The sequence below is a fragment of the Haliotis asinina genome, chromosome 11, assembly GCF_037392515.1.
Source record: "Haliotis asinina isolate JCU_RB_2024 chromosome 11, JCU_Hal_asi_v2, whole genome shotgun sequence".
Taxonomy (NCBI): domain Eukaryota; kingdom Metazoa; phylum Mollusca; class Gastropoda; order Lepetellida; family Haliotidae; genus Haliotis; species Haliotis asinina.
In genome coordinates, this window is record NC_090290.1 from 23,805,138 (window position 1) to 23,817,684 (window position 12,547).

The window sequence follows — 12,547 nt, forward strand, 5'->3', positions numbered from 1 at the left end:
TCTTGAAAGGGGAGTTGCTTTAGAATCTGAATTTGTGAGGAGTCAGCTATTTCATATGTTTAAACTTGAATCAGATTTGACAGAGGAACAAAAATATTGGATTGCATAATGAAATAAAACTGATGGATTAAAATATGATTATGTTTGAAGATCATCTGACTCAACTTTTCCATATTACTTCATTCATGCTGTGTTTTGAGTTACGGTCTTTGTGGTCTGTCGGTCGTATTTTATGTGCCACAGTCAGGCATTGTTTCACAACTGTTTGCAAGCAATAGTCCATGATCCTCGTACCTCAGACAGCAATGTATATATACCGGAATACTACTAGCGTCCATGCTACATATCATGTTGTGTTTGAGAACTTTCACATGGGTATAAAATCTCGGCAGGTATCAATGACTCTAATACCGATATGAACACTGATTCTAATCTCATTTCATCGCCCATATGTTTCTATAACAAGTTTAAAAATGTTTCTACATGTGATACACATCCCAAGGAAATTCTCTGAACTTTTCCTTTTCCTGGGAAGTAGTGTATCCTATGTCTGCGAATTGTAGCACCCGGAATCCGCACACATAATATATTGTATGTGACTAATACCTATCAGCAAGCACGAGATGTTATGTTGCATAATGACCACATTGCATGTCCTGGGCTAATCACATAAAGGAGGAGACAGAGTGCTGCAAATATTACTCACTTAAAATGGTTTGCGTCGTCAACACACAATACGTACTCAGCTTTGAAGGTGTTTATGAGCAATCAGTGAACAGAGATTTTGACATTTGATACCTCAAACTTATTCTGGGCATCCAGAATTCAATAAAACCATCATATTTGAAAAAAACCCATAATGTTTATCTCCAAATGCAGGCACTACCAACTGACCCAGTGAGTAAACTTTATGCTATTTTTAAAGATCTCTTTCCTGTACTTTTTCCCTACACATCGTACATGAAAACAGTGTATATCATTTGCACACAAATGAGGACGTGTGCTGAATTAGTTGTACCTCATACTGCGAGTTGCAGTGGCAGCACAAGCTTATTCCAACATAAAATTGATTTTATATATTATCAGATCAACTAATGTATATAGCCAGTTTCATCTGAGTCTGTCATCCAGGTCGACTTTGTAATTGTGCACATCTGAGACCATGTCAATTTGTTCCCCTTTATATATAGTTAATATAATAACAGATATGAATTTATATCTCGTGTGGCATTTCGATATTGACCAATCGTCTGGACTAGCAATTTATTAGTTTTGCTAATTTGGCTGTCCAGCAATAATTCATCAGAACGTAAAACACAGACATCACGTCTAAACTTTCCAAGAGACATTTAATCATTAAATATTTCTTCGGTCTTGAAAACACGCCTCAGGTCTGAACGTACATTAATATTTGACATATATGTACCTCCTAAGTTGTGGCCTTGTATGTTTGGCAAAGAGCTCTAAGTCACACCACTGGTTATTTTAATCAACAGCTTGACAAATATGACAGGCAGTCCCTTCACAGAAGCATGTTGACAGACTAACTTATATCATTTGCACGTACTTAAAATGTATTTTTGTGATATCTTGATATCCAAGGGACATGCTGAAGATCTTTTAAACTGCAAAAAATGCAAGATCAAAGTCAGAAATAGACAGAGAAAGCAGTGCATTCTGGGCAATGTAGTCTGTGAACCGCAAGCACGGAGAACTTACGACAAACACACTGTAAGACATCCTCTAGGCTCTTTGTCACATCCCAAACCATGACATCTTCAATCATTACAGCTTGATACATGTTGATGGGACTTTGTTCCTCACAGACGTATATTAACCTTTGAAGTTAACAACAGACAGGGATAGATAAGTACCAGGGCCTAGATTTTCGAAGAACTCTTAGCGCAAAGAGAAGAGAGCTTAAAAAAGCTAGGCCCAATACTGTATACTGGGTCAGTACCTTGAACACTCTGTGGGAAACTTTGATGTATCAATCTCGTGGTTGTATTAATGTCAATGTTTGTCTATTTGCATGCTTCCTTCATTCACCAGTTGTGTTAAATCTTGGATAACTTGAAGAATTTACAAAAGTCACTTGAACTCAAAATGTCTCCATGTAGATGTTTGGTCTTTTGCATGCTTTTTCATGATACGTTTTCATATTTTTTTGATAACTTTAAATCTAAGTATTTAAAAAAATTAACACCATGCTGTCTGCTTGTATAATCATACCAGTGATCCGACTGAATGTATTATTGTTCTAATTATCCATTCCAACCAGTTTTAATGCCTGAACTGTATACTGCTTACAAATGAAATACATTAATTTGAAAAACACCAGGAATGTTGATATGGGGCCTGATAGGAAAGCATGGTGTTTTCTGAACGCCACCCATTAAATAACATCATTGCCAAGAATGTATAGTACACAGTGTAGCATGACGGGTGCCACAGAGCCAACACCTCCCTCTGTTAGATAGCAGAAAACTGATCTCATGAAAATCAGCAAGTTGCATCAAGTGAACTCATAAAACCCATGGACACCTGATCTAAACTAAGGATGTGTGGGGTTTTGAGCCGGATGTGAACTTCTAAAACATTTTGGCTTCTTTTTTTAATCAGAAATTTCAATTAAACGATTGAGAACCTCAAGGGACTTAACTATAACTTTGATGGTTCTCCCTGATGGGTGTCGATGGCTTGAATCTCAGAAGCAGAGTGTTATAAAATATCCACAACACAAAGGCAAGGCCTTCATTATGGATACTTGTGAAAGGTTGTTTTCAATATTTTCCCTTCAACACTGCACAGAATCTGTTCCAGTGGATAATCAAGACAAATTACTCCCTGACATTGATATCATATTTTTATACAGAAATCAGATATGATTGTCTAAATGCTTTGTTTACCTGTACCAAGACATAGGCCACAGCTCTGAGTTGCTGACCTAACTGGTGCAATGTCTTATACAGGCGTCCTCAGCTCTTTAACATAGAGGTATAGGGTATGAATAAAAGATGTGCTTTTGATGAGATAGTAACCTTGCTTGTACTTGATATAAATCAGAAGCAGTCACAGCTACCATATGGTGAACAAAACCATTTCATTTGAAGTGAACTCCTAAGCAGGATCCCATAGATAGCTGGGGGCTGAATAGGTCCTCAGTTTTCCTGTCCTGTTATTACAGTCAACAAACTGGAGATCTAGCTGACTTGAGGGCTTGCTTGTGTTTCATGAACATTTACAGCACAGACTGTTGCCTACACTGTCAACAACTGGGTTGTCTGGACATGACTTTGCCAGGATATATAATATTGTTCTTGCTAACATGAAAAAAAGATTACACAAATTACCAAACGCTTTCTTGATCATGAGTGAGTTGCCTTACATCATTGCTTTTAGCAACATTCCAGCAATATCATGGTGGGGGAAACACCTGAAATGGGCTTCACACATTGTACACATTTGAGGGTCTTTGGCGTGAGGAACAAACGCTTTAACCACTAGGCTACCCTCATGACCTCTTGATGATGCTGATGATGACTATGATGAGCAATTAAGAGATCTTGCTTATGCTTTCCAAGGAGTATTTTTCACATAATAATGCTCTCATGATGTTCCATAAATAACTAGTCATCTACGCCTAATAATAACTCATTTTTTGGATTGATGCTCATCTGAAACTTACCCAAAAGTTCTTTGTAAAACTGGAACTATCAAAAAATAGTCTTTTAAACAGTTAAAGAAGTTACAAAAATGTTCTTGAATGTCTATCATTTGAATTCAGCTAGACTCTCAGGGTAAGAATAATTTCAACCCAGTATGTCCTTGGCGTTACACAGCTGACTGTCAAAATTCACTGACTTACACTGAAATTGGTGGCCCTCATGCACTGATGGCCCAGTAATGAAGGATGACAATGCCTCGGTCAGTATTACCTATCATGAAACACACACCAGTTCTGCCACAAGTGACCAAAGGATTTTACTATATAAAGTGATGGTCACATTGCCTTGGTCAATAATATCTGACTTTTTCAAAAGAAGATGAGCTAAATTTTCAAGTTAATGAATGAAAACAATTTTCGTCAACAAATAACCATTATTCGTCTTGCAGTTAAATTAAACTGAAATCACAGCTGGACAGTGTACTCTATGTCTCGAGGGCTTGTATTTCCATAAATCTAAGTAGCACTAGCCCCTTAGAAGCATTATTCCAGTTTGCCAAATCTTAGATTACCTGCCTTAATTTCCAGTCTTATGTAACAGTCAAAATTCTACTTAAAAACTTACATCAGTGTGATGTTGTCAATATCAACAACATGGTCACCAGTGCCACTGATTGTGATCGATCTTGCAAGAAATTAAGTGTTGTAAGAAGGCCCTAAAATCCTTGATGGCAAGGATATCTTCACAATCACTTATATCTAGCAGTGGTTTTGATTTTAGGCAATTCAAGTTACCTCCCCTACCCTTTGTCATTTGATTGGTCAGGAAATATAAATGAATGGGAGATAATTTTCAACTGCAAGACCAATGGGAATGCATCCAGGGTTTGTGTATGTGTATGCCTGTGTACTCTTAGCTGTTGTATGGGTGACATATTTGTGACGCTCCAAAACATGTTCGAAATGTCAGCTACATTGCATCTCCGAGAGTCATTTAAAAACAAATTGTGTCCATTTCTTGAGGGATCAGTTCACACTTGTAGGGTTGTTTTTGATTTATTCCAGCTATGCTGTTGACTGCATAGATTCTAAATCAGGTCAGACAATTAGTGGTATATATTATGACTAGTATCCCAGGTCCTTGGGATATGGTGATACACGATCAACCAAGTCACATGTCAAACAACATCCAACCAAATCGCCTCTTATGACATCCGATAGATCAGTAAATTCTATTCTGAGCCCCATAGGCTGGAATAATTCAGATGTAATATTACAGAAAGTATCAAGTTTAAATGTCAGAATAAAATCAGACATGGATCACGTCATGTTTGGTTGAAGACCTCACCTTTACTTAAATTAAGTTGCAAACGTCAGCTAATACTGGAAGAAAAACGTGATTCTTGCAGACACTTAACTTCATTTTTAGTAATATTCCAGCAACACTGTGGCTGGGGACACCAGAAATGGGACTCAAACACCGTACCCACGAGGGGAATCGAACTTGGGCCTCTGGCGTGAGGAGCAAACACTTTAACCACTGGGCTACCCCATCACTCTGCAGACACTTATTAATTACAGTATGTTCAAAGACAGTTTTTATAATCAGAATATTTGCACTTACATACTTGCACTGAATGCTATATTCTGTGATCTGTACAATAACTTCAAAATCAGAAGTATTATCAATTTTTCTGCTCATAAAATAACAATTTCAACACAGTGTAACTGTGAAATCATCATTTGTACAGCTGACATATATTGGCTGACAATCACCCACACCATACAGCCAGGTACTTTTGACACTACCTTCCACAATAGTAGCAGTTCATCACAGTCACATCACAAGTTTGGACACATGAAAGCTGGATTCACCGGTTTCTGGTGGTAATTAAACAAATGCAGCCATCTTTCCAAGGTCTCTGATGCACTCTACAACAGACTTACAAAAGGAGGCATCTGATTGGTAGTTTCTCTACACTCTTGCTATAGCGAGTCGTCCGATTGGCTGAATGCACAGTAATCTATTAGTGAACTGGTATTACATACGTGTGTTGTTGTTACTCAGATGTACAGTTGTGCAATGGTGATTTGTTCTGAGGGTATGGTTCACCACCACTTGCAAATTCCAACCACAGAAACAAACAATATGTCCATCTCACACGAAAAAAATGACAAATCTAGAACAAATGCCACATTCAAATCTTGTTTCATATCACAAATCTTTATTTGTTGATGAAAGAATAAAGTGCTATCAAATGAAGCGCAGAAAATCAAAAGCAGATGCTGCAATGTACTTACTATATACACTCACATTTTCAATGTGCCAGACTGCTCGGCACCCCTGCCACCCTAATACTCTGGGATACAATGGGGTAGGACACAAGAGAAGCACTCTGCCCAGCCAAGTTTTGTGGAATACTCTGTGTAATGGTACCAGCACCTTGTAGAGGGTTTTGCTGCAGCGACGCTGGTGTTAGGGATACCATAGTGGATGGGTTCAGTGTCACAGATGGGTTTATGGATTGGGCTGCGAGCGCCGATTGGTTTGGAGCATGCACCATCTCCCGCGCAAATCGCTGAGCTGTTTGCAACGCATGCTGGGTGGCCATTTCACTGTTCAGCGCGATCTGCTGGGACAAGCTTGTGCTCAGATGGTTCAATGTCGCCCCTGTGCCAGCAACAGTCACGGCAGGCGTCATTATCGCTGTGGATTTGCTGACGCGGTAGCGCGCATTTTGCTCGAGTAGTACCTCGTTTGTTGCAGTCAAATCCGCGACTTGTTTCTTAAGTTCTTCAACTTTGCGCCGCAACATGTTATTTTCATCTTCAAGCATTTGAACGCTTAATGAGCGCATTGGTGGAGGGTAGCGTCCATCGATATAGTTACCATATCCTTCAGAATCAAGTCGCCTTCTTTTCAGTGGGCCATGCCCGTACTCGAACCTGTCATAACTATCATTTTCATAGTTATTGAAAGGCAGAACTCGGGGTGTCCTAATGTCTGTTTTGCGCATTTCAAAGTCATATTCCTGACCTGAGAGATGGCGATATTTACACTTCGCTCCACGCTTGCATTCACGTTTTAAGTAATCCTTACAAATGGGCACCTCTCCTTTCAGAATGGGTAGGGAATGTGCAACAGCCCCTACCCCTAATGCTGCCTGCTGCTGGAGTCGAACAGGTAGTTGTGCTGTTTGTAGGTAATATTCCTCCTCCTCCCTTGTACAGTGCAAGAACTTACACGATGCTCTTCTGCAACCAGTGTTCTGGAAATCATGGCAAAATGTGAACTCCTGTTTCTTGCCTAGATCTTTTGCTTCGGTGATAGTTGGATGGCGATAACGACACCGTTTGCCTCGTTTGCACACATTTCGTAGAAAGTCTCTGCATATACTATTTTCCTCTTTACCATTCATGTGTTTTGAGGTACCATTATATCTCATGTCCTCGCTCCCACTATCACTGTTGTCAGACATGAATGCCATGTTGTTGGTTGGCTTGCACAGAATTTCAAACTTGGTCACTTGAGATATGTTACGACTGACGATGAAATCATTCATCAGTCCCGGCAATGGAGGAAACCAATAAAATTATTCTGCTAGGTCTTAAGGAGATAGAATCTTTACCTGGCGGAATCTCCAGTGTATTTGATCCACTGAAAACAAACAGTCATCTCCAGGCATAAATACGTTTCCAAATGTTTCCAGATGTGAGGCAATGTGACAACAGACGTTGATGATCAACAACAATGTACCACAGATTCACACACAATATTCACGCTGCTGCTGCTGCTGCTGCTACAACTGGGCTATGTCTCTTAGGTTATTCCCTAAGCCTCTGTGTTAGTAGTACATTCAAGACCTAGCAGCGAGGGGCAGCTGGGCGACCAATCAAGCAGCGGCTTGCGACACCAACAGGTCAGGCTAACGATGATAACGAAGATCGCAACTACAGGTCGCTCCTGTTTACCTCAGACCATCTGAAAGAAAACAAACAGCGCATATAATTATCAGATGCACGATAGCGCAATTAATCTCTAACTTAGTCTTCAGAGTGTCTCGCCGCAGTTTAATATTTAAACAGGGCCCTCAAACCTGTAAAAGATGTGCCAGCAAGCTTGGGTTATGCATGCTGACTTTACAATCAAGTTGTTGTTTAATCTAGACAGATAGTGACACCACTGAGACGCTGCAGCGAAACTTTTAACCTGATGACTGCTTCCTGGCACGAATACGAATTTATTAATATCAATGAGTTTTGTAAATTTCATTTTCTTTCAGAAATATCTCTAGCTCAATCTTTCTGTCAAATGTTAAAAATATTCATATGACAGATTGTCATATGAAACAATCATAAAATAGTGCACATTAACTTGAAAAATTAATATTACTTCAATTTCAGGCACTTGTTTAAAAAGTAATAACACAAACAACTGAATATGGTAACTTTAAAGTCATAGCATTTATAAGTGATGAAGACCAATGAATTTGAACAAAAACATTCAAAACTGTGAATATACCTCTAAATGACGATTATCTATTTACAAAATGTTAAAAGGTTAAAACTTTACAGATCACCAACAACACAAACAAAAGTATGAAGTACATGTATTTAAAATTCTCAAGTTCCTTCCTTGTGAAACCTTCCAACCCAAAAAATTCCTAAATGTGTGAAATGATAAAAAATGCATGTGACTACTGAGCGAGTTAACTAGGGTTCTACTAATGAATCATATTAGCAAGTCATCAGGGTAAACTGTGAACTACAAAACACATGACATTCACCACACAAGTCCAGCCAATGAGAACAACAGAGAAAGTGCAATGCTTCAGTGAGGCTTACTAAGCAATCACAGGTGATTGATACAGTGCAGGTAATAGAGTGTTAAACGAGCATGCATGAGGGACTCTCTGCTGCTGCAGGCAGGTGAAGATGCGCCCCCTGGTGAGCATGAATGCTGGGTTACATCTAACGCCAGGCGCCTTCATCAAAAGCTAATTTCTATGGGCCGTTGACATTTTTGTGTGATTTGGAGGATATTGGTTAATGAGAGAACCTAATTCTGTTTTTGCCTCTGTTTATCGGCAAAACACACATGTTGCTTTAACAGTGTTAACAAAATCCGTTGTTTTGAGCTGTCTTTTGATTGAGCCTGTTAACACTGAAGACAGCATGTTTGTATTCCATCTCAAATCAAAAACAAACTGCATTTGAATTACAAAAACCAAAACTTTGTTGGAAATTAATCTCCATCGTAAAGCAGGTCTGCCTCTGTCTGCTACAGTGTTCCCTTCTATCTCATAACTGTTAGTGTGAAACATGAGCATACATACACAGACCAATTTTGTTTATTCACTTTCAAACCATACTATCCTTCTTTCTCCAAATAACTGCTCATGTGAAATGTGAGAATACATACAATACACACAAACCTATTTCGGTTATTCTACAGCAAACAATATTTTAAGACATAAATATTAATTAAATCGCTGATAAACATGTCAGCCTTGCAAAGAAAGAGTGGCAACAGGTGATGTGAAAAAAAAACTTTAGCTACATATGGAACACTATCAATCTATGTGTTGACTGTCCCCACGCAGAATGTAAATTAATTCTTGAACTCAAATAAAAATTGAACTGGGTGAACTGAAATTCCTGTCCTAAGTACACACCACCTTGCTGCATGAGTTTCAGAAAAAGAATAGTCAGCTTGTGCCATGCTTGAATGTATATTCCCATTGAAGTTCTGAGGACATCTGTGTTGTAAAAGTCAACATAGATCCTTATCATAATACTTATTGAACCACAAAATCAGCTGTCAAACAGACAGCAGCATGCCATTCAGGTAAGTCATGTTCCTCAGTGAATATCTGGAACTTCCATACACAACCTACATACAATACTTAATGGGATGTACAGCCTTTCAGAAAGGTGGTTTCATTTAATCAGAAAATTTCAACAGCATCTCAGCATATCAAAGTGTGTCTGCTTGATATAATAGAAAGATATGGTACCCAAAACCTAGACACACAACCACGAATAATCTCGGGTTTGAACCCACTAATTGACTTTGTCATTATACTGCTACCTCATCCCTCCTTGGACTATGTAAATATCGACTCTTTTCAGCGTTCACCTGATGAAAGAGCAAGAAGTAGCTGCAATATGTTGGGATAAAAAATGAAAGAAGCTGTTATCCATAAAAGGTGTCATATATTCATGTTCTTCTAGCTTCTTAATGCCTATTGAAGACTCTTCTAACAAAGGATTTTGCCTCTCATAAAGGATGCAACTCAGTGGGTCAACCATACCTCTGGGCTTTTAAGATCATCTGCTCACTGAAATCGATTTCCCCAAAGATCTGCTGCACACAGACACCATTTGACTTATTTTGCAGCACTGACAAACTGATAATTGTGAGAGTACTGCAGTGCCTCGGCAAACAGACACAGTGTATTCTCAATAGAAATTGCAATCAGTCTCATTGAAAACGGATCATATATTTGATGCAACAAGATATCCTGTTTTGGGCATCTCCCTAGACCTGACATTATGAGACTCATGGGTTCATTCATCTGGACATTGTTACAGGTAGGACTGCTGTTCGTGAAGCAGCCTAAACAATATTTCAGGAATGTTGCTGATTGTGGTGTTAACTAACATTCAATTTAACCAACCATAACAAAGATCAACACATGAAGGAAATGTCTGCAAGAAAAAATACAGCATTATAACCAAAGTTATCCTTACCACAACAAGCTGAACAGAGCAGTCGCCACTTTTGAACTGAGCATCTCTTGTTCATAAGGTTCAAAGAGGAACTTCTCTGGCAGACATATTTTTTTTCATCAAAGTTTCTGTGAGTGAATGAATACATATATTTGCCTCTTTTAGCAATATTCCAGTATTAACAGAGTGAGAGACACAGGAGATAGGCTTCACACATTGCACCCACACACAGGGAATGGAACCCAGATCTTTGGTGATAAGTGAACACTTTAATCACAAGGCCTCTTGGCTACCTGAACTACTTTGACAAAGGAGATATGAAGTTGCCAAACAAGAATCTCTGTCCATCCCTCAGTTACGAAGCCATACATCATATACATATTGTGTTCCTCATATGCATATCTACCAGTACAGAGAGTGGTTGGTCAGAAGAGAACGAATCAGTATGAATAATCAAAACATGACTTATATTAACAGACGTGCTTTCATCAGGAATACAAATGAAATTAGTAAATTATCTGGAGATGAATATAAAAAAATGTTGCTGTTTGATTGCTGAAATGTAACAGCTGCTTTGTGGGTTGAGAGATTTAAAGATTATAATGCAGTGCAAGAAATAGATAAAAAATGGAACAGGAAGATTTACTATGCGTCTTTAAACATCTTTATGATAAAGTATAGCATGGATTATTTTTATGATATATTTTATGGATTCACTAAAAAAAAATAATAAGAGTTGAACGAGACAAATTCAGTGGAATAAATGGATTCAAAACACATTAATCTTGTTATGGCATTTCAGAAATTTAGCACCAGCTGATGGGAGATAGGAACCATGAGCAATACAGATGGCCAGATAGGACACTCTTCACCATCACCACCAGCATCAAGTGTTGAAACTTCCCATCAAGTACCAGCAACCACTGCAGTATTGTGATAGTACTGTGTGAGATACTGTTACAGGCATACAGCCCCTGCCATGATCAATGTTTGTACTGTCCATCAGTAGGTACATCTACCTGAAGGGTAAACCAGAGAGAACAACGGTAGGCACACAGCCAAGAGATTCTCATATCACCACAGTATCACAAACACACCACCTTACCTCAAGCAAACACTGATAAGACTACAATAAGTTAATTATTTGATTTCCATCGAAATCTTGGTAAAATAAACAAAGGCTGATATATGTATATTTTCTGTTGCCACGAGTCTAACATTCAAAAGAATAAAACACTAATTCATAAAAGAATAAGTTCATGTTTTCTAAACAAACTGCTGAAACAGTTCTGTCCATTAACCAATGCTAGATCGGACACTAGATTAGTTGCACTACAAACACACTACGCTTCATCAGTGAGTCAGTTCAGTTGTTGGCACCTTTTAGCAATATTCCAACAATATCACAGCAGGGGACAGAAAACATAGGCTTCACAAACTGTACCCATGTGAAGAAACAAATTTGATGTGCAAATGCTTAAACCACTACCCTACTCCATCACCCCTGTTCCTCAAGTAAAAATTCCATTACGCATATACTTTGTTTCCACTGTGTTTGGATAAATGATATGAAGAGCAGCAGAGTGGCACGTATGGTGGAGAGACGGGTTCATCTACTACGCCTTATCTCAGCCTTGGTGATATAGTGTCATATGATGTCAACACATTCAAGATCTATTTGTGCTTATAGACAATCACTCAAACAGGCATTGTAGAAAAGTATTACCTCAAACTTCGCTTAACAAGATCATCAGATTTAATATTGAATAAGGAGTCAAAACACTACTCTCGTAATAGTTTTTCTTGGCATTGAGAAATTGTCTGATTAGATTTGCCAGCCGATGAAAAGGAATCTAATAACTAAAGTATCAATGAGAAAAGGGCAATTTGTATGATTCTGCTCCACGTCCCTAGGTTCTTCTGGCGAGACAAGATTCATTGAAACATTATTGAAATGCATTCAATCTTAAACAAACAGATGCGTTAGCTAGAAATTCTGCTGAAATAAATCACTCGCCTTTGCTTGCCATGTCTGGACTTAAGTAGCTAATAACAAAATTATATTACCTTTGATCTCATATAAATGTCATAAAACAAAATGGCTTTACATAACATGGCAAAAATTCCAAGAAGAAAAATTGATTCATA

The 12,547-nt window shown here is 38.4% G+C and overlaps 1 protein-coding gene across 10 annotated transcripts in view; it reads right to left on the reverse strand.

The window, feature by feature from the left end:
• Nucleotides 1-5,864: 5,864 nt before the first annotated feature.
• The window catches only part of LOC137256532 (zinc finger CCCH domain-containing protein 10-like), a 239,880-nt gene continuing 233,197 nt past the window's right edge, over nucleotides 5,865-12,547 (reverse strand). For all 10 annotated transcript variants that reach the window (XM_067794380.1, XM_067794383.1, XM_067794385.1 and 7 more), the window contains one exon: nucleotides 5,865-7,649. In XM_067794380.1, coding sequence (XP_067650481.1) covers nucleotides 5,986-7,230 — 1,245 coding nt within the window. In that variant the 5' untranslated portion in view covers nucleotides 7,231-7,649 and the 3' untranslated portion in view covers nucleotides 5,865-5,985. The remainder of the gene's footprint in view (nucleotides 7,650-12,547) is intronic.